This window comes from Bombus huntii, chromosome 2 (assembly GCF_024542735.1).
Source record: "Bombus huntii isolate Logan2020A chromosome 2, iyBomHunt1.1, whole genome shotgun sequence".
Lineage (NCBI taxonomy): Eukaryota > Metazoa > Arthropoda > Insecta > Hymenoptera > Apidae > Bombus > Bombus huntii.
Genome location: NC_066239.1, coordinates 5,475,256 through 5,500,139, shown reverse-complemented (window position 1 = coordinate 5,500,139; position 24,884 = coordinate 5,475,256). Strand labels below are relative to the sequence as shown.

At 27.3% G+C, this 24,884-nt stretch overlaps 4 protein-coding genes and 2 long non-coding RNA genes across 10 annotated transcripts; 3 read left to right on the top strand and 3 right to left on the bottom strand.

Moving 5' to 3' along the window:
• Positions 1 to 519: 519 nt before the first annotated feature.
• On the top strand, positions 520 to 10,446 carry LOC126877555 (far upstream element-binding protein 3). Of its 2 annotated transcripts, none has more exons than XM_050640238.1 (14): positions 520 to 834; positions 1,314 to 1,392; positions 1,598 to 1,798; positions 2,411 to 2,540; positions 3,690 to 3,938; positions 4,060 to 4,231; positions 4,344 to 4,550; positions 4,637 to 4,820; positions 4,902 to 5,059; positions 5,145 to 5,259; positions 5,341 to 5,502; positions 5,582 to 5,793; positions 5,878 to 6,160; positions 9,094 to 10,446. In XM_050640238.1, the coding sequence occupies exons 1-13, from the start codon at positions 751 to 753 to the stop codon at positions 6,133 to 6,135; spliced, it is 2,211 nt and encodes a 736-aa protein (XP_050496195.1). In that variant the 5' UTR covers positions 520 to 750; the 3' UTR covers positions 6,136 to 6,160; positions 9,094 to 10,446. The 2 variants fall into 2 exon arrangements, with proteins under 2 accessions (XP_050496195.1, XP_050496190.1); XM_050640233.1 differs by lacking the exon at positions 9,094 to 10,446 and adding an exon at positions 7,251 to 7,955.
• LOC126877627 (GMP reductase 1-like) lies at positions 9,717 to 12,415 on the bottom strand. 2 transcript variants are annotated; one of them, XM_050640258.1, is made up of 6 exons: positions 12,196 to 12,415; positions 11,639 to 11,758; positions 11,222 to 11,479; positions 10,925 to 11,113; positions 10,635 to 10,834; positions 9,717 to 10,563 (listed from the first exon to the last, which is right to left on the bottom strand). In XM_050640258.1, the coding sequence occupies exons 1-6, from the start codon at positions 12,280 to 12,282 to the stop codon at positions 10,368 to 10,370; spliced, it is 1,050 nt and encodes a 349-aa protein (XP_050496215.1). In that variant the 5' UTR covers positions 12,283 to 12,415; the 3' UTR covers positions 9,717 to 10,367. The 2 variants fall into 2 exon arrangements, with proteins under 2 accessions (XP_050496215.1, XP_050496216.1); XM_050640259.1 differs by having other exon boundaries at positions 11,639 to 11,742; positions 12,196 to 12,351.
• A 296-nt stretch (positions 12,416 to 12,711) lies between these two features.
• LOC126877872 (uncharacterized) lies at positions 12,712 to 13,325 on the top strand. Its single transcript, XR_007695416.1, has 2 exons — positions 12,712 to 12,946; positions 13,023 to 13,325. It is a non-coding gene; the product is annotated as an uncharacterized LOC126877872 (long non-coding RNA).
• A 1,043-nt stretch (positions 13,326 to 14,368) lies between these two features.
• Positions 14,369 to 17,184, bottom strand: LOC126877601 (peptidyl-prolyl cis-trans isomerase FKBP4). 2 transcript variants are annotated; one of them, XM_050640256.1, is made up of 6 exons: positions 17,023 to 17,184; positions 16,386 to 16,719; positions 16,192 to 16,312; positions 15,867 to 16,114; positions 15,278 to 15,787; positions 14,369 to 15,021 (listed from the first exon to the last, which is right to left on the bottom strand). In XM_050640256.1, the coding sequence occupies exons 2-6, from the start codon at positions 16,716 to 16,718 to the stop codon at positions 14,854 to 14,856; spliced, it is 1,380 nt and encodes a 459-aa protein (XP_050496213.1). In that variant the 5' UTR covers position 16,719; positions 17,023 to 17,184; the 3' UTR covers positions 14,369 to 14,853. The 2 variants fall into 2 exon arrangements, with proteins under 2 accessions (XP_050496213.1, XP_050496214.1); XM_050640257.1 differs by having other exon boundaries at positions 14,841 to 15,032; positions 17,023 to 17,183.
• A 107-nt stretch (positions 17,185 to 17,291) lies between these two features.
• LOC126877861 (uncharacterized) lies at positions 17,292 to 21,445 on the top strand. Of its 2 annotated transcripts, XR_007695407.1 has the most exons (3): positions 17,504 to 18,157; positions 19,110 to 19,200; positions 19,441 to 21,445. It is a non-coding gene; the product is annotated as an uncharacterized LOC126877861 (long non-coding RNA). The 2 variants fall into 2 exon arrangements; XR_007695402.1 differs by having other exon boundaries at positions 17,292 to 19,200.
• On the bottom strand, positions 21,152 to 22,692 carry LOC126877783 (synaptosomal-associated protein 29). The gene is made up of 2 exons (XM_050640311.1): positions 22,294 to 22,692; positions 21,152 to 21,908 (listed from the first exon to the last, which is right to left on the bottom strand). Exons 1-2 carry the CDS (start codon positions 22,561 to 22,563, stop codon positions 21,393 to 21,395), a joined length of 786 nt encoding a protein of 261 aa, XP_050496268.1. The 5' UTR covers positions 22,564 to 22,692; the 3' UTR covers positions 21,152 to 21,392.
• Positions 22,693 to 24,884: the final 2,192 nt, after the last annotated feature.

Here is a 24,884-nt window from a genome sequence, read left to right as displayed (position 1 = left end):
ATTTTATAAATAGATGATACAATATTCGATAAAACTGTATTATTTAATATTTATAATATATACATTATATATAATATATATAATATATATATATATAACATAAACATATGTATGCACCTGATGAAGAGGTATATACATGTTATGTATACATAGTATGTAAATATTTAAAAAGTGAAACATTTATCCAAACTTTATTTTGCCAACTTTCTTAATTTAAATAAATATTTTTGCATTGATAATATTTAAATAGTACTAATTCATCTTTGCGAAATAAATATATGCATATATATATATATATATATGTATATAATTCTACAAAATATATATATTATTTATTTATGTATTTTAAATATATGTTAACGAATAAAATTTAAATGTTATGGAAGAGAACTTTATTTGCCAACTTTTTTCTTCCAGTTATCCAGACATGCTGTATACGCTTCTATTTCAAGCACTGTCTTCACTGATATGTCTTTCTAAAATAATTACCAGTCTTCAAAATATTGTATTCTATGACCGACGCTTGCGCTGTACTGCTCTTTCTGTGAAAGCACAGTTCTTTCAGTCATAAACTTTTGCTTTGTAATATTGTGTATTTTCAAAGGAATTTGTTAAAATATTTCTGTTTTGTGTGAAATACGTTTTAAACCTAAGATATTAGAGTTAATCAAACAGAATTAATCATTAATAGAAATTTCCTGAAAGAAATATTAGAATAGTTTTATTTGTATCGCTGCTTCATGTTCCATCATGAGTGACTATTCAGCGGTTGCTCCGCCTCAGAATTTTAGTCAAAGCTCAGCATTTGCAGCAGCTTTGCAACGTGCAAAACAAGTAAGTAAATACATTAAGTTAATACGGTTTAGGTTCTGGTTAAATCATATTTTCGTAAGTAGGCCATATAACACTTCAGACCTTTGTTAGAACCATACGTCGACTTTTATCATCAACAAACAAAAATCTCATATCTGTATGAGTAATCGCATTTCTTTCTGTTAATGGTGTTCTATTTGAACGTTTATTGACTTATTTGAAAATTATAAAAAAAAGAGTTCGGAATGTTTACACGATATTCATAGTGTTAATAAATTTTAATTTACAGTGCTTTCTGCTTTATTTAATCTGTGTCCTTTATATGTACATAACTCATATATGTATGAATTATATATTTTTAATAAATATAATAAAAAACGTTTTGATTGTTAAGTTATCCTATAATTATTAGCATTGTCTTTTGATTTATTTGTATTAGTTAAATATATTTGGTTTCAATAAGCTATGACTAATTTAAACTTTTTGTGATTATGTTTTAGATAGCTGCAAAGATTAATCCAGCTGGTGCTCAAAATAATCAAGATACAAAGTTGAAACGTCCTCTTGAAGATGGATCAGGTAATATTATACGTATATACAATAAAAATTTATTATAAAATTAAGCATACTAAGAATTGAATTTAAAAATAAAATGTATATATATAAAAATAATACTGATACAATACATATTTAGAATTTCTTTAAGTATAACAAGAATTTTACTATAAGATATCAATAGAGAATGAAAATAAACTATATTTTTAACATGGATTCATGACTTTAGAACCTGAAGCAAAAAAAATGGCATCACTGGTATCAGACCCATTAATGGGACTTCGAGGCCCAGCAGGAAGTAATGCATTAGGGGAATCAATTAATCCAACAGGACGAACAGGACAAGCAGGATCTTCAGGAGGACCAATTGGAAATGTAGGAGGTATTTGTAATGAAGATATCAGAGTTCCAGATAACATGGTTGGACTGAGTAAGTAATCATTTATTTGTATACAGGATGACAAAATAGATGATCAAATTTTGATATTGTATTTTACTTTTCTTAAGAATGAAGATAGGTCATACAAACATAAGTCCAGCAACTTTTGTTTCTGAGATATTAAACACTTTTTAGCATTATTTTATTAATTATTAGCATTTTATAAAATTATAGGCATTGCAAGCATAAATGAAGAGTGTTTGTAACTCAGAAAAGCTCCTAGACCTATCTTTATGTAATCCTTTTTCAAAATAAGAAAGAACAGAATATGGTTATAAAATTTGACTACTTACTTCAATATACTATCCTATATATTTCTTCTTTCTTGAAAAATCAATTGATACACATAAAAATATGTTTATATGTTTTAGATATTCTCGATATCTACACATTAAATTTAAATCAAAAAGTACTATTTTTTGATTTGCAATTAGCATTATGTTATATTTCAATACTCTTTTATAAATCTTGTAACTACCATAAAAGAATTTACCAACATTAATGACAACAGATTTAATGTAGTTTATATAAATTTAAACTAGCAATTAAATTAGGATAATAAGTTTGAATGGATTATTATAATTAATAATAATATCTTTACAGTAATTGGCAGAGGTGGAGAACAAATAACAAGATTGCAGAGTGAAACAGGATGTAAAATACAAATGGCACCAGAAAGTGGTGGGCTACCTGAACGTCTTTGCACATTAACTGGCTCACGAGAAGCTGTCAAGTAACTTGTTTTCCCTTCTTATTTCGTTAATTTCAACTATTTTGTATGCAATGCAATTTCCACTTTATAAAGTTTTGCCTAGAACAAAGGATTACTTCGTGGTGTTATGTCAAGTGGCACTTATTGATCACACTCATAATGCAAAATATATATTTTACATCTGTACATATACTTATGTATATATACATACAGTTATATATATATATATATACATAGAAAGAAAGGAAGAGAGAATTATATGTACATATATATAAATATGTATTTACATATATGTGTGTACATTTTATAAACACATATACAGGAAAACAAACCTGCTATCCTCCTTATATTTGATATATACGAAATTATTAGATTATTATTAATTTAAATAACTAATTATCCACCTAGTTCCACTGTAAAATCTCCTAGAAACACCTGAAAGTATCAACTATTTGACAAAATGGTTTAAAAATCTACATTGTGATGTTGTAATATATAATTATAATGCTTATATACACTGACTGTACTCATTAGAAAATGTGCTGCAAGCACAGATAGTACTGGTGAAATATAGTTTGCGTGTGTTTAGTATACTCCATATGCTATCACTTCATGTTAACATGCATTTCTTAAATGTAGGTTACATGCTTTCGCATATTGAAATTGTCAAATGTTTTACAGAGTCTTTACTTAGCTCCTGGATGTGAATAGCGGGCTCATACTTGACTTTACATATGCTTCAGAATATTTTCTCATTGAGAATTTATCAATAAGTTGTGGCTTTTAATTTAATAATTTTGTACTTACTAATAGTTTTTTGCTTTCAATAGGATATGGAGAGAAAGAAGGAAGGAAGGAGGATAGGATATGCATGGGGACGTGTTATTCGCAACAAGAAGAGAAATTGAATTTTTATTTATTTAAATCTGCTTATAATTAAGCCTACGACATTTTAACATGAAATTTAATTTTATTATACACTTAAGAAATAACTCTTTGTCCAACAAAATGTTAATGTTACATTCATGACTTATAATACCTTGGCACACAGTAGACATCACATCATGTGTTGCAAACAAATTACATTACTGTACATTAATAGTTTATATTATAATTCTAACTTAGCATTATTCACAATTACATTGCACATTTAAATTGTGTGTGTTTCAGTCGAGCGAAAGAATTGGTATTATCAATTGTAAATCAAAGAAGTAGAACTGAAGGAATTGGTGATATGGGTGGAAGCAGTGGAGGAATAATGAGTCATTCAGGATTTGTTGAAATAATGATTCCTGGACCAAAAGTTGGTTTAATTATTGGAAAAGGCGGAGAAACGATAAAACAACTTCAAGAAAAATCTGGAGCTAAGATGGTTGTTATTCAAGAAGGTCCTTCTCAAGAACAAGAAAAACCTTTAAGGTAATAATAATTAGAATTTAATTCTTTATTTTTTGTTCCTTTTTTTTGTAAAGGAGGATCATTTTTGAAATGTAAGCTGCTTTAAGAGATAGTACAGCTATAGACTCTTTTTTTTATATAGGATAACTGGTGATCCACAAAAGGTAGAATATGCTAAACAACTAGTATATGAATTAATAGCTGAAAAAGAAATGCAAATGTTTCATAGAGGTGCAAGAGGAAATGATAGGAGTGGAAATTATTCAAATGATAGTAGTTTTAACCATGGTTCTGGAACCACTGATGGAGTGGAAGTACGATATCATATTTTTTTATAAATATCAGTAATTTCTATCTATAATATTTAGAAACTATTTTGTAGTTATGATCGTATTTGTATAAACAAATATTGTATTTAATTATTAGGTACTTGTTCCAAGAGCAGCAGTAGGTGTTGTTATTGGTAAAGGAGGAGATATGATTAAAAAAATACAGGCAGAGACTGGTGCAAGAGTTCAATTTCAACAGGGACGGGAGGACGGCCCTGGGGACAGAAAATGCATAGTGTCTGGCAAACATCAAGCTGTAGAACAAGTGCGTCAACGCATTCAGGAACTTATTGATAGTGTAATGGTAATTGTTATATCTTTTTTATATTGTGTTATCACATCTTCTTTGCATTTCATAAGAATAATATTACCTTCATCTCAATCTTTTAGAGAAGAGATGATGGTAGAAGTAACATAGGAGCAAGAAGTGGCCCACGAGGCAATGGCTTTGGCAATAATCGTAATCCAAATGAATATGGCGGATGGGATAGGCGTCAAGGAGGACCTATGCAAGATAAAATAGAAACAATGTTTACTGTTCCATCTTCAAAATGTGGTATTATTATAGGAAAAGGTAAAATTATATTGATTTTTACAAGTATATAAGTTAAGTATCCTCAATGTTAGAAATATTGTGAGCATTTAATTACTTTAGGTGGTGAAACCATTAAACAAATAAATCAGCAGACTGGGGCACATTGTGAACTAGATAGAAGAAATCAAAGTAATGAAAATGAAAAAATTTTCATAATTCGTGGAAACCCTGAACAAGTGGAGCATGCAAAAAGAATATTTAGCGAAAAGTTAGGCATGGTAAATATTTGATAATACAATCTCCAAGTATGTGTGAGAAAAATATTATTAACTTAATAACTCACTGATATAAATTAAATCAAAGGCTCCAGCTAATACGTCATTTACTGGTACACAAGGAGCAATTGGATATAATCCAACTTGGAATGCTGGAACAGCTTACCAAGCCTGGCCAAACCAACCTCAAACTACTGATACAAGTAAGTATGTTTACATTTACATTGTAAAAGGACGTAAGTACTCAACGCATATATTCTATTATACATTATACATTGATTAAGGTACAGCAAGTCAAGCTCCTGTTCAAGTAAATCCACAAACAGGACAACCAGATTATAGTGCACAATGGGCAGAATATTATCGATCATTAGGTATGCATAGAGAAGCAGATATGATTGAACAACAAGCAAAACAAGGAAAACAAGATCATAATCAACAGTCAGGTAAAATATTATAAAAATGCAAAAGTCAGGCAGGTTGGTACAAAATATGAACATAAAAACAGTTTATTTTTACATTTAGGAAATACACAAAACCAAACTAATACATCAACAGCTAATACTGCTGGTCCAGCACAACAACAACAACCACAAACGCAACAGCAACAACAACAAACTGGAGCTACACAGAATGGAGGTCAGGCTGATTATAGTGCACAATGGGCAGAATATTATAGAAGTATTGGTAAAATAAAAGAAGCAGAAGCTATAGAAGCTCAAATGAAAGCAGGGAAGGTATGTTAATTATCACAAATATGAAAGACTATAGCACAATGGACTGTAATATATAAAAAATAGTAAATTTTATATTTTTATTAGTTGGGAATGCAAAACAATCAAATGGCTCAAAATATGCAACAAAGTATGCAAGGTCAATCTGGTCCAGCAAGTGGGACTCCTAATGCATTTCCACAAGCTTACGGTAGTTATCCAACAATAAACGCTAGTTCAACTCCAACGGGTTATTATGCAGCAGGAGCTGGAGCTACCACACAGCCACAAAGCGGTCAACAGAATCCGTCTTTTCCAACGGGCTATCAAAACTATCCTTACTCACAAGCAAATACAGAAAGTTAAACTTCCATCAGGAAAAATATTAGCTGTAAGTATTTATTATTTATGTACCATAAATAAACATGCATGAATTATTAGAAAATTGTATGAGATAAAAGTTTTAGCCTAATAATATGTCACGGAGATTTCTTGGTACAATTTTCCTACCTTTAATTTTATTTTATCTTTTAAATACTTTACAATGGAAGATGCAAGAATTTTGAGAAACTAATGATTGTTTTAATTCTTCTCTTTTTTTTCATATCTTTTTCCTTTCTTTGTATCATACAATTTTTCTAAATATTCATTTATATTAAGTCAATGTAAAATCGAGTGCAATAAAATCATGCAGTTTTTAAATATTGTGAAATATTTGAAGTAATATAATTATATAAAGTATACTAAAGTATGTAAAGTATATAAAGTATACTATAGCTATACTATAATTTATTCCTAAATTACTCATGAACCCAGAAAAATATTCATGAAATTCAGAGATATAAAATTATTATAGTGAAAACTCTAATTTGGTGAATTACGAAATTAGTAATTGACATAAAGAGAGAGGGAAAGAAAGGAATTGATTTATCTTTTAATTAATTCTGACAAATGGAAAGCATTCATCAAAAAAGTTGTTTACAAATTTATACATGATTTCTATAGTATAGACTAAAGAAAATAAGTACAATAATTCATATTTCATGAATATTGTATATATTATGTATATTTATATATATGTTTACATGTTTCAGTACAAAATAAATTGCTATTAAACAAAATATCCCCTTCTCTATTTAGGAAAAATTGTTTTCTGATATAATACACACAAAATAATTTGATACAACATGATTGTTTGTGCATATATTAATCATATGTTATTATGTTCAATCACTTACATTTATATTGGCTTGATATATTTATTGTTTATTATGAAAATCAATGGTGTAAGAAGAAGGAAATATCATACCCACACTGATAACTGTTGATACTTTCAGGGAGATAAATGTTTATAAAAATGACAAATCTCTATGATATTTTAATGTTTTATTTAAATATTAATATGATATATTTTACACCTTTGAAAGTACATTTACATTTATATATGCTTCATGTGTTTTATTATTGTTTGTTTATTTCAGATAGTTTTCAGATAGTTTCCCATCAGGATGCGGTTAATGCCTGCTGTAACTTCATATACTGTTTACAATAAATTACGATAGTTGATCGCTTCGCAAAATCCATAAACTTTAAAAAATGCCACTAGAACCAACTATGTTTTGTTTATATCATAATATTTTGTGTTCTTTTATATACATAGATATATGCATATTGTAGGATACTCATGGTTTTAATTTTAAGTAACGAGAGAAATGCCAGAATTTAACATTATATGATATTAACATGATGTCTACTTGTGTTTTACTTATAATATTGTATGTATTTTTGTTCCATAACACCTGATTGTAACATAAATTGAAACTGGCAGGTGAAGCAGCAGGTGAGAAACAGGAACGAGGAATCTGCAACAAAATATTCATATTATGCTTCCCATTTATCATTAAAGATACTAAAAATTATCCTTACCAATGTATTGATAAGAAATACGTTTAGATACTTATTTCGATATATCATTATTTATGTTTCACTGGTTCATTCATGAAACATTTATCCTTAGCGAATTAGGAAAACTTTATAAGTATAAAGCTGGCTATAAAGACAGCTAAAATTCGTTTCTATTGTTTATGAACTGTTTTATCTATTATGTATGCATATGATACACATATGATGGTCTACGTACACATATATGCTATTATAACAATACTAAATACAATTTTACCTTGGTTTCTTTGCTTTTTCTTGTCATATACCACTACTATTTTAGATTTTTGGAGCAGCCAATTGTAGGGATGTTTACCTGTTCTACGATAAATTTCATCAGGGGATCTACTATTTTAAGACTTTCATTCAGCATTCTGTGTGTTTATATTCAAAGGAATCAGGACCTGCTAAACCAGAGAATAATGGATGGCATATCAAATCACACACATTATTTGTTATATATAACTTATAGAATATGTCTTATATATTATTTACTAATTTTCACAAATATATTAATTATAGTAGACAATTCTACTAGTCATATGTAAAACTAAGTTTCAAATCATCTAAATTTTATCAAAATTGAATTTATAAATTTTGTCATCTACAATATTCAGATATTTTTTCTACATATTTATATCATGTTAAGCATACTTGTAAACATGACTGGCATTTTTTTTTTTTTTTGTTATATATTTATTGTTTCTTCACATATGATATTTTACTTATTAAAACAAACTAATTGTATAACTCAATTTCAAATAAGTAATGTAAGAATGTTGTTTGTATACTTATTGTTTCATTTTTTACTTATGAATTGCATAAAAATTCTGACATGTGGTATTGGATGTGTACTAGATACAATTTCAAACAGAACTTGTTATTTACATTTTTTTAATGTTGCAATTTACGCTCGCAATGATAAAAGAAAGTATTCAATTTTATTAAAAAGTAAATGACAATTATTATTATATATGTATTGATACACATATACATAATAAAATTATTTTTTTTACTCATAACATATTTTTATGTATTTTATAAATACATTACTTTCTTGTACGTATCAAACATATTTAATTTTTCAGGATCAGAACTTTATTTGTTTTGTATACCTGTATTTGTTGCTAATATTATATTATACTTAAATATAGTTTATTTGTATGGTTGAACATCTATATGTACAAACATATTTAAACATAGCCGAAAATAGCATGATTGAAAGAAAACTTTGTATAAATGTAGTCTTATTAAATCACAATCTCTACATCTAGGTAGTGTAAATATAATAATGATCGAAGTACAAAATGAATTTCGCCTTATATTTTTTATAGAGTTGTATAATATGAAAATTCAAATTTTGATTTATCCTTTTTGTTACAGTTATGAATTAAACCGGCAGTGATTTGGTATGATTTTTAATACCATATATTCCCTTTTTCTGTTACAACTTAAAATTTTGATGTGTGTCTTGTTCTCTAATATATGTTTAAGTACAATTAATACACGCAAAAAATGTACAAACATTATATTAGACATTTAAATTAAAGAGAATTGTTTTTATTTTATGTAACAGCAAAAAGTTTAAAAAATGTATATTTATATTTGTTTTAGTAATATATTTTATATATCAGTTACAATTTATTTAAAGCAAAACCAAACAGTACTTAATTCTTTTATTATTATTTAAAATATAGAGTAGTTTGTGTATTAATGATATTTGAATATAATTGTTAACGTGAAATATTATACACAATTTTTTTAAAGATTATATTTATTATATTTTTGTAATTATAGCGGTAGATACAAATAATGAAAATGTTTCAGGAACAAAGATGATACATTTCATACATTCTAGTCAAGAAATTCAAGTAATGGATATTTGAAGCGTATGATATTTAATATAAAATGTTAGCTTCAATCATAGCTTTTAAAGGAAAGGTTTGTAAGGTTTGTAGAACTACTAATTTGTAAAATGGTACAAAAAATATCTTAATAAAACATGATTCTCAAGATATAATTATTTATTATTCATAAAATAATCACCAATTAAATATTTCAGAATTCCAGCTTTTAATATTTTTACTAACATATTATTTGGCATAATATTACTATACATATATTTAAAATTCGTATTCCACACATGCATGTATATGTAAATTTACTTTCTGCATATGTACATATATGTAATCAAGTAATGTAAAATGTAATGTAAATGTAAATGTGAAAGTTATATGCACATATTCATCAAACATACAATCCTTCTAGCTTTATAGAGTTATTTTACAAAATAAATTTAGATATATTTCATTCTAATATTGGCAGATTCTACTTGTATGTGTATTACTATTAAATATGCATAACGATATATATGTATATGTCTATATACAATTAAGCTTGAAATACTCACAAAAAGAATATAAATATAAAAATAAAGTTCACATATTTGTGCTCTTAAGCGTTATTTCTTTTGAATTCACTGAATCCAGTGTAATTTAAAATTGTCATCAAAACGTATGTACACTTACATTAGTTGAAGCTTTTAAATTTTTACATAAACATTATTTGCCAGCAAATAACAGCATTTGTTAATTGATCCATTGTAATAATAATTTCTCTAAATGTATACTACAATAGATTAAATAATTAGAATAGCTTCAGATTTCTGGTGGTGGACCATACATTGGATTTAATTGTTGCGTACAGCGTATAAATGTAGCACGACGTGGGAGTTCACGTAACCGTTCAGCTCCCGTATATGTGCATGCAGAACGCAAACCACCTAATATATCTAATATAGTATTTTCCACTGGTCCTTTATAAGGCACTTCCACAGTTTTACCTTCTGATGATCTAAAAAGATTTAAAAAATAAAATTAAAAATATAATTTACTTTAAAATTATAATCCTATCCATATACCAACCTATATTCAGCAACACCAGCATGCTTCTTCATTGCTGTGCTTGAAGCCATACCATAAAAAAGTTTATATTTTTTACCATTTTTTTCTATACAATCACCTCCGCATTCATCATGTCCCGCAAACATACCACCTGCCATTACAAAATCTGCTCCAGCACCAAAAGCTTTTGCTAAATCACCTGGACAAGTACAACCACCATCCTAAAACAAAATACATTTGTTAATAATTCACATAAAATTATATTCATACAAAGATTATTACATATATAAACACAGTATACTGTTATTTACAGAAATAATATGTCCTTTTAAACCATGAGCCGCATCTGCACATTCAATTACAGCACTTAGCTGTGGATATCCTACACCAGTTTTCATTCGTGTAGTACACACAGATCCAGGGCCAATTCCAACTTTTACTATATCAGCTCCAGATAATATTAATTCTTCTACCATCTCACCAGTAACTACATTTCCTGCCTACAATAACAGCAATAAATCTTTACTTTCAAATACAAGATCTAAATTAGTGGTAAAAAATTTAATTCCCATTGTTTTTCCTTTAAAAATTATAATATAGTTACTTACAATTATTGTGTGATTAGGAAACTCAGCCCTCACTTTTCTAACATATTCAACAAAATGTTGAGAATAACCATTAGCTACGTCTAAACAGATAAAAGATAATTCTGGTACAGCTGTCAATATATTTGACAAGCGTTCAAAGTCTTCTTTCCCTGTGCCGGAGCTGGCAGCTACATATTTAAGATTTTCTGCATTTTCAGAAGCAAAATCCTTCCATTCTTCGACCGAATAATATTTATGAATGGTAGTAAATAGACCGTACTAAAAATGTAATAAAAGGAATATGAAGACATCAAATTTGTTCATATTCTGTGATTCTACAATATAACATTACACATTTATTAATCATAATAATAATAATTTTTACTACAAGAGTCAGTTTTATTGCAGCACAATAAAGAATAAACATTTGGAACGTACCTTTGATAAAGCTTTAGCCATTTCAAATGTTCCTACTGTATCCATATTTGAAGCAATTATAGGTATTCCCTTGTAAGTTTGTTTCGAATTACGAAATGTAATTTCTGTAAATAAATCAACCTAGAATTGTAACGTATTTCATTCATTAATATTGTATAAGAAATTAATAATTTGAAATAATATTAATAAATAAATAAAGAATGAGATATATAAATACACATGTTCTTGACTGTGTATTAAGTTACAAATATATAGATTTTTTATAATTATGATATCAAATTTGTTATCTGTTAATAGTAAGTTTTAATAAACAGAAATAATATGAAAATTTAATAAGTAGAAATTTCAATAATATTCTTATGTTCATGAAAAACACTTTTATTACACATATTTAAAAAAAAGTGCCTTTTTACATATTAATTACGAAAAGTTTGTATTGTTATAATTTTACATTCTATTAACTATATATGAAACTTGATTAAAACTTTAAAAAAAAAGGATGAAAAAATGTAGCCTTGTCTGCCAATCTTAATAAAATTTATATAAGTATTACTTACTTCGGATCTGCTCTTTAACGTACTCCTCTTTGGGCGTAATAAAACATCTTTAAAATCTAATTTGATATCGTTTATAATATTAGGCATTTTTTAAAACAATTAGTTCCTCAGTCACTTTTAGCACACGACTTCAATCCAGTCCTGTCGAGAGCTAATGATTATATGTATGTGAATGTGACTGTAGTTTCGCGCTGATCGCTGATCTCCTTAAATGTGTTTAATAGTCGTTGACTATGTGTTAGTAATTGAACATATCATTCGTTTAACACGTACAAATAGTAAGGCTTACCAATAAGATTGCAAGATATATGTATTGCAATATTAATTAAATCAGATTAAACTTTATGAGATAACCAATAGCAAAAACAAAATTTACGTATATAATTCAACATACTTTATGATATTTATTTACTTTTAGGTATTTAGGTAATTTTATTGCATAGTTCTTTATTAATATTATAAGTTTTCAATTTTTATACAATTTTATTTAATATATTTATTTATTTATCTTTTACTTCAATTGTAAGAGTAAGTAAAAAGAATAATTTTACTACAGTCCTAATATTTACGTTTTAACTGAAACTATCAGTTTTTTGTCATAAGCTAATTTATTACTGCATCAACATTTCTGTTGCTAAGCAAATTAATAAAAATTCTTCAGGAAGCAGTTAAATACAGGATACAGAGTTATTCGTTTAACTCGGAGGAACCCGCGCTCGCGAGAACATTCAGAATGGCAACAGTGCAACATGTAAGTACGCTTACTATTGCAATTATATGTCGCGCGCCATCTGTGAGCTGTTGCTAGAAACATAATTATGTGATAGGCGAGAACACAGAGCGGTTTGGATGTGTGCGTTATCGTCAAAGGATTAATATCTCGAAATATCTGACGTTACAATTAGGAGAAGATGATCGCTGTTCTCTATACGATAAGGAGAAGCGAGTCTCGCGTTTTCGTCCGATGATTCTATTTACCCACGCGCTTACGAATAGTGACATAGCTTCAAAGTCAAAGCAAGCAATTAGCCGCTTCTGTGTATTCTCTCATTTAGCTCGATGTGTTTACTTGAAATGTAATTCCAATGTAATTATTCATATTTTTATAAACATCATGATCCTTTGCCTATTTCGTTCGACATTTTTTCTTTTTAACGTATTAAATATATTCTTCTGTTGTAACTTAAAATTTATTAACTGATGGCTTTCTATAAATTGAGTGCTATTATCTGATTATGAATATGATCGCACTGTTGTGAATACATTAAATGTAAAAATGAAGAATAAGGAAGAAAATGTGGCACAGTAAAACAATTCACGGAATTCGTATCTAAACAGACCAGTTTAAAAAAGTAGAAATTAGTTTAACCCTCATATGGCGATGGCTGAATCCGTCTGGCCTCGAATACGTTGCGACCGAGTTCCATTAGTTGGCAAGCGACGAAAGTTGTTTATGTTATAGTGATGAGAAGTCGAACGTGTCTAAACTAAACTCTAAACAATGCATGTAACATCAGTTTTAGTATTCAATGTAATATTAGAATGTTGTGTTCGAACGGACTCGAACACAACCGCCTGTGTAGTTGACCGCATCGTCCACCTTTCGAGAGTACCATATTCGGTATCATTTTGATTATAAGAATTTCAACAATTCTATTAAAACGATATTACAACAATAAAATGAAGAATAAGAAACTTTATTTTCTTGTTTCGGCGATTCATTAATAATTGTGCCATTGTCGGTGCAGGTTATAGATAATACCAGGAACTATTTATATTACGAAATTATATGCGTCGTAAGTTGTAAATCGTAAATATTACCACTGCTATTCCATGAAATTGGTGGCTTAAAGCAATTCTCGTTGTTCCCAGTAATTTGTTCCGGTGATGACGCAATTATTGCTAAATCAACAAAATAAGAAAAATAAAAGTTTTTATATTTTTTATTTCATTGTTATAGCATTGTTTCGGTTGAATTGCGATCAGAATGATAGTGAATATTTCTATACCCTCGAAAGATAGAACTGCACGGAAGATGATGCCTAAGTCCGTTCAAATACAACATTCTGAGATTTTTTGAGTTGTTAAAAATCACTTACCTTCTTTTAGTATTGCATGTAATAATAATAATTTATAAAATTATTTATATGAAGGTAAATAAAATTCAAGGGTATAACTTGTTCAAGAATTATATATTATCATTTAGTTTTATTACACTGCATTTATAATTATATGAAATGCAAAACATATAATAATAATAATGTAAACATTGTAATTTTGAGTATAAACTTGTAAATAAAGACCAATTACATTTGGTAAAATTACAAAATGAATTTATGTTGAATTAAATTTTGATAATTCTTGTCTTACATCTTGAATATATATAAAAAACTGAACAAGATGAGTAGTAAGAAAATTTTATTCTTTAAAAATTTTGATTCAATTACGCAAAATATGAGATTTCCTGACTAGGCTGCATCATATGTCACAGAATACTAATAAACTAGATAGTAAACTAAATGACATGCATTTTTATGTGGTACTGTTGAAATAGTACTACTTGGAATACATTAGAAACCAATAGTTAACAGAATTTCATACTGGTGGTAGTTAAAACTGGGGCAGTGTAAGGAATGGGGCAGATAAATAATTAATATTTTACATATTTTGAAATTCGTCAGTACCATTAGCATTGAGCATAAGTATATTAGGATTCTCCTTTTCAAAGGCAGTTGCATCTCTACCTCCAGGTCGTTCTTCCTGCCCCCATTCACCCAAGGCCCCACACATCACATCTGGTTGATCTCGCAGCTCCTCCTCTTCCTTCTGTGACATTACTAACAATTTATGGTCAAACGTATCATGACGACGTAGAAATTTATGGCGTAGAAACTTATTATGAATATGTATTTGACTAGACATAAATTTAATCAACTTTATTGTATTCTACATATTTTTTTATTATGTATTATAATATGAATGAAACACATGCTATCAATTGTTAAGTTTATACATATAAGAGTAAAACAAAAAATTAAATACTTCCAGACTATATTATATAAGATTATTGTTTTTCACAAACCTGTTTATCTTCTTGGGCAAATTTGTCAAACATGTTTGCATACAGTTTTTTCTCTTTTGCTAATTGCCTTTTGATAAGACTATTGCAAACTCCAATTTGTTTTATAGCTGCTGTATTTTTTGGTTCTATCTTCAAAACTTCTTGGAAGTCTTTAATCGCAATTTCAGGCGATGCTAATGCGAGGTATGCTTGTCCTCTCCTGAATAAAGCTTTCTCATTTTGTGGACTTAATTTCAAAGCTTCATTACATGCATCTTTTGCTTCAACATTTTGCTCTATTTTTAAGTAAGATAAAGCCAAATTTAAATGCGCCGATAAAATAAGATTATTCCTTTCCGTTTTAAGATCTGCTTCAAAGCCATCTTCGTATTTCAAAAATGAAGTAACTTTCTTATACATCTTAATTGCTAAGTTATATTTATTCATTTTGAAATAATTTGTTCCCTTTTCTTTGTACACTTTAGCTTGTTCTATTTGTTGATGACTATTTAAGGACCAAGGTTCTACAGCCTGGAACGTGCATGGAATATGTGAATTAAAAAATAATACAATTAATTTATTATTTTACATATCTTAGTGAAATAATTACTTTTTCAAAGCTTTTTAATTCTACTGTATATTCTACAGTTGCATTTGGTGGAATGTCAAATTCAGGCTTCCCGACGTTTTTATATGCATATTTGCTTTTAATTTTTAGTTTTGATTTTTCTCCACTTTTAAAGCTCTCCAAAGCCTTCTCTACACCCTCTATAACACCACAATCTTCTCCTTCTCCGAGGGAGAATTGTACATCTCTATCTTCAAATACTTTCCCATTATATATTCCAGTTAAATGTACTGAAAAAGGAACAAGTTTGAGATAGATTATATTCAAAGTAAGAAAAAGTAAAGATATCATACACAATTATATTTACCATTTACCAAAGCTCCTTCTTGTGGAGTAATATAATCTTTTCCTTGTACAATCTGATACCTTTCAATACTACCGTTTTTTTCAGGACTTAAATCTTCTCCTTTCCAATCAATCATTTCAATCTAAAGAAAAAGAAGTAATATATTTCACAATATTAAATTTTTTATTAATTAAAGTTTTAATCTAATAACTAACTTCAAATTTAAGTGTCGCATTTGAAGGAATTTTAGGTGGACTGCCATTTTTCCCATATGCATATTCAGGAGCACAGGTCAATAGTGCAACTTCGCCCTTTTTCATAGTAGCTACCCCTATATCCCATGCTTTAATTACACTTCCTTTCTTAAGTTCAAATTGAAATGGTTCATTACGATCCTTGCTTGAATCAAACTTTGTTCCATCCATTAAGGTACCAGTATAATGTACTATTACGTTGCTTCCAGGTGATGGAGTTTCATCTCCTATACCTTCCTTAATTATTTCTTTCTGTACACCTCCATCCTTGTTCGGAGATATGTCTATAGCCATTCTAAATTTAAAGAAAGCATAATAAATACCATGTTTCTTATTTAATGTTTTATTTCTATTTACTATTTTATACAAACAATGAGTAAGCATAATATAAAACAAAATCTTTTTAAAATTTAATATAAGAGAAAAGTGATACTAATAAGTTGAAAATTAATATTGCTATAGTTCTTAGTAAAAACGACAAATTTAATGCAATTAACTATTATAGGAATAGAAGAAAATGTACACAAATATACGTATTTATTCCAGAGTATAAACGAAAGTACGTACATATGTACATAAAATGTACAAGAATACTTACTTGTATATCTTTAAATAATATCTTTGTAATAAAATAGTCCTTTACGCAATACTAAAAACACGCTAAAATAAGGCAGACGATTCTAGAAACTAGAAACTGACTGGTCTGGTCTCGCAGTTCGTTTAAAGTAATCAATTCCATAGAACCTACCAGAAATTCTAAAGCTTCGTTTCCGTATCGATTACCGACTTTTAGTTGCGGTATCTCGATTGTAATATCGATATATTTTATACGAATAAATACAAGTAACTGCGAGTAATACATTTCCTGTGAATTTATGTCTTTATTTATAATAATTAGATTATAAAAATCATATAAACAAAATATATTTTGTTTATATATTTAACTTTATTTTATGAATAAATTATTTGTGGTTTTACCTAATAGAATAACTAGTCTTACGTATTTCATATTACTTTTATTACTATAAATTACATGAAATATAAAATAAAATATTATGTAATAAAAGTAATATATTGTTTTATTTACATTATTTATTTTCTTATATAATTTACATATTTTTTATTAAACGAATACAGAATCTTTATGTAAATTATGTATATTCATAAAAATAAAATATTGAAAAATATAAGTCACTTATGACAAAGTGTGTATGTATATGTACAATTTATAATCATTTTATATTAAATTAAGAAAAGAAATGATAGATCGCTTCTTTTAGTTGCACATAATAATGTAATGAATAAATATAACAAATCGTAAATTAAATCGAGTAGTAAGAAGAAGATTATTTGACACGAATGGAATTTTTAGTAATTATTTTTTCATTCGTTTGATATTTTTTATCGTGCTTTTCTGAAGATTTTGAACTGATTAAAATTATGCAATTTTACTGCAATTAAATTCTATGCTAACTAAATAACACGTATTTTTTAATCACTGTACAAGAGTAATATTAACACAAAACAAAGATAAAAACACGCAATTACTGTAGAAGATTACAGGAAATATAATCATACAAATATACTTCTCTGATGGTAGATAAATACTTTAATTGTATTGTACAAGTATAAATACGTAAACTTCTAGGTTACAAGAGTTTTTTTCCAATTTAAATCTCAGGATGAAGTTGTTCAAAATGCACTTGTTTCTTTGTATATTACTTTTCATTGCGGTAAGACTTTAATAATATTTCCATACTGTATTGCCATTCAATATCATAAATGACTATAGTACTGAGAGAAGAATTGAAATACTCTTAGATAACTAGAACAATTTATATAAGAGCAAAAGAAACTTATTTTTATTGCATCGTGTATGCATATAAATTTATAAAATTAAAAACTAAAATTGGCGCTGTAATTTATATGAGTATGCTGTTGTAGTTTTGATAATTATTATATTAATTCCCGAGAAATTACAAATATGATAATAATATATCGAAATGTAGTTGTTTAAGTATTTTATTCTACTGTTGTTTACGTCCCTTTTATATATCATCACTCTATCAAAAATTTCACCGGAACGATTTCTATTATTACATAGTGTTTTATACTATACAGTGGATATTATTTTGTATTATTTTTGCATAAAATCATGTTCTTTGATGAACTGAAATTTGCATTACTATTGTTTTTTATTGCAAAATATACTGTGGTTAGTTTTTAGGTTCCTCTATGAAGGTAATTAAGGTAATAAATTTATATCGTTTTACGGTTTTGCTTCGTTCCTAAAACAGTTTATCTGTAATCTTGAGGGCGTTTCATTATCATTGGTGTAATATTTTACTGATACATTCATCAAATGATTACCAAGTATATTAACCAATAACTTTATAATACTTCATAATAAAAATCTAAATTTTATAATTTCTATTGCAAATAACCCTCTTGTTATTCATTCCGTTAATAATTTTGTATATCTTAAAATCATGTGATTATGTAATATAAATAGATATTAACGCTTTTTTAAGTAAGATTATATGCGTATATTTTAATACATTAATCGATGCAACCCATAATATTTTCTAAGCAAATATTGTATTATTTATGTCAAAAATTGTAATTGTAATTGTGTATTGTAATTTTAGTAGTGCGTTGTGTAGCATAAACCTTTTTTATTGATAGGAATCCGGAATTTCTATGAATGTTCGATCTCACTTTGCTTCCCATCATGATGGTAAAGTTGGTTGTCGACGGTTAAATTTTGGAAATGGTGGTAAGTTATATTTGTATAGTAGCAAATATTATCTTTAAATTAATAACTTTCAAAATTCAATATTCACAAATTGCTAGGTGTTATTTTTAACAGTTAGTTGATTTGAATATAAAATCATTAAATACAAACAGCTATATCAATAAACATTTTAAATCTAAATACTCCTCTTTGAAAATATCAAGTAATTTATGGTAAAAGTTTTCCATTACATAATATTTAATTTATTGTGCTTATTTGCAGGTAGACAAAGCACCACCACCAGTACCACTCAACAACCTTAATGCAGAAAAACTGAGATAGATGGAATAGAAGAAAAAATAAATAACAAGATTAAATCAATAAAATATTGTAAAAGAATCATATTTTTTTGTTGAAAGTAATATATATATAATTATATATATATTGTTGTTTTTAACACGTAATGAAACAAAAATAAAAAGAAATAGAACATTTTCTTGTAGATAAATTGAACTTACGATAAATGTTATGGTTTTATTATTTGTATACCTCAATGACAGTTTTTTAATTATATTTTTCTTATATTATTAACATGATTATTTATTAATATATCAAATATACTATATGTATAAAACATTACTTATTTTTTTATCTTATATATTAAAAATGTATAAAGGTACTATATATAAGTAGAGAAGAAATTTCCTCTTTAATACAAGTATATCAAATTATACATATATAGTTATATGTGTAGAAAATGTATTAAGGAAATCAATGTTTTATCTTCAAAAGAGAAAAAAAATGATTATGGATAAGTACATGCAAATATAATACATTTATGTAGCTACAATACGTGTGTAATAATACAACATTATTAATATTATATCAAACATACATATACACATACAAAGATGACAATATAATTTAAATGAGGTCAAACAACTATAACACATTTCCTTTTTAATTTGATTTAATATCATTGGCAGTGAGATTGAAGTTGTACTTATAAACTATGAATATTTTCCTTGTTCAACTGACATACCACGTAATTAAGATATTTTTCCAGTACTAGCATACATGTTCATTTATGCTTTAAAATCTATAAATGTATTTAATCATTTTATGATTATATGGGCATTACCAAATATTTAATATATATGTATTATATATATATATATATATATATATATATATATATATATATATATATATATATATATATATATGTAATATATATATATATATAATATAATAAAAACGAATAATTGTAGGTTTGTGTAAATAGCAATTGTAATTTGTATAAATATTTGTACATTTTCCATTATTATTAATTTCAAAGGGAAGTTCCTCTTCTTTAGATAATTTGGTTTATAATGTATTCCTATACTTATTTTTACAAAATATCTATATGCAAATTTATCCAAAGAAAATTATTCTATTACAAGCAACATAAACTGTTACATTTAAAGCAGTTTGTAGTATACAGAACATTGCTTTTAGAATTATATCTTTAAATCAATTTTCTTCAATCTATAGTAACATTTATTAATATTATATGTAATTTATTTACATTTTTTGATATGGTTTATGCACAATTATTATTGAACATTAGATTGCATCAAACTTATCTAGTTTAAACAAAAATTATTGTTTATCTAATGTTCCTAACAACAATGTTCATTGCCATAAATTTTAATGAAATGTAATATTTGAATTGTCAAAAGATACCAATTATCACTTATCCATTACAGCTGATTTTTTTCTATCACAGTATTTTGTATAATTTTTAGTTCATTGATTGATGTATAAGGTTAAAACAATATAAAAATGATTTAAATCTTAATATAATATTTTAAAAAATTTAAGTCTAATAAGTTTAGCAGGAAAATTAAAGATAATTTGACTTGCTGAGAACAGCAAGAAAGAAATATATATTTAATTCTAAATTGAAATTTCTTATAATATACAAAGTGAATAAAAATAAAACTAATAATTGAAATAATAATTATAAGTATAGAAGTGCATTTTTTATACTTTTCTTCATAAGGTTTTACATTACTCTAACATGTATTTTACAAAATATCATAAAGTAAATATACCTTACAAAATAAATAACATATATGAAAATTTTTCAGACTAAAGAAGGCAATATTTATTATACATTCATTTAAAATATAAATGAATTTAATATACTAAGCACTTTTTAAAAATCTTATCTATTGCACATATATGACTTATTTTTTTAATAAATGAGTTAGGTCTTTATTTTGTTTCTGAAGCATAATATCTGTCTTTTCTGCTTTATCTGTTATGTTGTCGATCAAGTCATTTTGTAGATCTATTTCTTCCGACAGTCCTATTGCTAAACCTTTCAATCTAGCTAATGAACCACTCATCTCATCTAAATTTTGTTCTAATACTTTGCTCACATTATTGCTTAAAGAATTTGTTTCTATATCATTATCTAAGCCATGTAATTTTAATGCTGGACTTGTATTAGCTATATTAGTCTGTACTTGTTCTAATGAATTAGATAGAGCAGGAGATGTCATAGATTCAGAGCTAGAAGATTCTGATAATATAGTTGACGGTATTGGTGCATCCATTGATTTACCACTGAGGTAATTTTTAAGGCTTCCAAACACACTTTTTATTCCTTGGATATGTTTTTGACTAAACCTTAATGTGCTATTAATATCATCCAATCTTTTCTCTGTTCTTTCTAATTGTTCTCTCTGTCTAATGAGTTCCTGAAATAAAACAATTAATATACAACTATATATATATATATATATATATATATATATGTAGTGAAATATATTAAAGAGAACATGCAATAAATAAATATTTTGTTCATATCGTATAACAAATTTGACATTTTAATATATTTTATATAATTCATAAATTAATTTGTATATTTAGATAAATTAAATATTAAATTTAAATGCAGTAGTTTCCTTATAATAACAAATTATCTCTTTTATATTAAAAACAACTTAATATAGTAAATAAAAAATGGGCAAACAGGATTTACCAAATAAACATTATATAAATATTTCAAGAAATAAATCTAAATAATTATTATAGTAAGACATAAAAAAAACATATTTAATAGTGACAAATTTTTAGAATCACCTCTGCAGTAGCAGCTCCAATCTGTTCGGAATCTCTTAAAAGCGAAATAGACCTTTTTGTTGATTGTATTGTACGTTCTTCTATTTCCTTTTTTCGTTGCAATAATTGTTGACGTTTTTGTTCGAGGCCATTGTCAAAATTATTATACTGATTGTAAGTCGTAAGACCAGATCTTGGTGGTGCACTTTTTAGAAAAGTTTCGTCGTCTATATCATCCTCGAGAGAGAAGAACGGATTTTTTGGATCACTTAAATAATTTTGGCTTGCCATATTTGCAGCGTATCGCGCACTTAATAATATTGTCTTTAAATCTGCTTCAAACTCTGACTAAATCGTCCGATACAGTGACATTCGTAGACACGTAAAATCTTATACTGTGGGCTAAGTCTGAAACTACGTTATAGATGGCAGTCTACATGTAAACGTATATGTATCGCAGGCCATCACTAATTTTCAAATGTTTTAATAGTAAATCAAAGTTTATACATTTTTTCTAAGAATTCGAATTATAATCCTGCTATCTTTCTGAAAAATAATTATCCTTTTTTCTTAAAAGGTATATTTTGAATTATTTTTAAATCTTAACTCAACTTATCTTAAATTAGATGTAATAAAAAATATATTGCATATAGTTCCATTTAAAATTGAGAAATGAAATCATCATGAATCATAAACTAGATCTAATATAGACCACAATCATATAAATAGGTTTAGAAGCATAGAAGGAACCGTCTGAAAACTGAGTCATGAAAAACCAACATAGAAAATAAGAAAGTTCTCGTTCTGCGCATGCGTGACTTGCTATGAATGTCTCAAACAAAGGTAGACACTCTACTTATCGCTGTCTCGCAAACACGATAACTTTATTGTTTTCCACATTAATTTTTCACGACGCAATTTTTGGACGGTTGTCCCTAACGAGTATCGAGACATATTTATACTATAACCGTGATGTAGTCATTTTATTAAACTTTGTGTTATGCCTCATGGTAAGGCAATGAGAGTAGGAATGTTATGTATCGTCACTATAAAGTATGAAAACAAAGTAGGCAAGCCATATGTAAGTGGATGCGACATAAGAATAAAAACAGAAGGTTTCATGTGTGCACGCTGTCCCGTTCGTGATCGCTGTAACATTTACATATTTACTGCACAAATGTGCAAATGTTATTAGGCAAGGAAACAAGAGATCTCTCCCTATGCAGAGTTCTTTCTCTATTCCTATATTGCTTTTCAGCTCTCGTACTGAGAGCGCTTCAGTTATCGCTTTCATGCACTTCATCTTTATATCTTTAAAAATCGTTGCAGTTTTGTGGCGTCCCATAGCATTAATTTTAGGAACGTTATATATAAGTGCAGTGTGAATTCTGATGCGGTGAAATAAATGTATGCGGTATGAATTATATAGCAGTGTAGCAGAGGCAATGAACGGAGTAATATTGATAATAAATTCATTAAGTGTCATAATTTCTCATTACCACTAATAACTATTTAGAATAACTCGTTACTTTACACGTTTATTGTCATTGTCATTTTTCCTACATTGCCAGTACAATCTACACTTAGATAATATAGAATTGTACTTATTCACGACATATACACATTTATAATAACCTTCCGTTTGTCATATACGTATTTGTGTACTTGTCTCAGTATCCCTTTTTCCGATCGAGTGTGATGTAACGAATGAAGAAGATATTGTTAAGTGCATTCAAATGGACCGATAAAAAGTTTGGTGGCCTTGACATTCTAGTAAATAATGCTGGAGTTGCTTTTGTCGCACCTATCATCGGTAAAATATTTATTGATATCAATCTATGATGCTTTACGAATATGCTTGCATTTGTATTTTCTTTTCTTGTAATCCTTTCTCATCTCAAGTATTGTCAGTAATCATGAGTTATACAATTATTGTGCAAAATGTGTAAAATGGTTACAATAATCTAGATTTGTTTAATGCCTGTTATTTGGTGTCGGATGGTTGGATAACATTCTTTTCCAGAATTTTCCTGTACCGAACTACTATCTGTCGTAGTTTTCGTTAAACAAATAGTGTTGACCGTTAGCTGAGAAGACAGTTATGTGGAAAATTTCAAGAAATTAGCTTAGCTTTGTCATTAATATAACAGCAAAAAGATTATTTTTATTATTATACAGAATTATTTTGCTTGATTAAATTAATCTTGAATTATCGGTTTACTGTTGAAGGCGTACCATAGTACGCGGAAGGAGTATTTATATACATTTGCATTAAAACATAAGCATTACAACTTTTGTTTTATTAGACCAGAAATTCAACCATACGAACAAAACAAATAGGATCCTTTTATTTTGCAAGCTATGTGATTTTCATTTGTTGCAATCTCTGCGTGATATTTATTCTGAAAAATCGCTATCTATTAATTACCACTGATATATTTCTGACGATTAGCACTTATGCTGTGTTAAAAATGCTTTGCAATATCAAAACTTCGCTGTGCATTAGTTATGTTCTGATCGAGATTTTCTTGCTCCAAATTTTCTAAATTCATCAGATAAAAAAGTTGTTACACGTGTTTAAGGAATATTCGAAGAATTTTTAAGAAAATCAA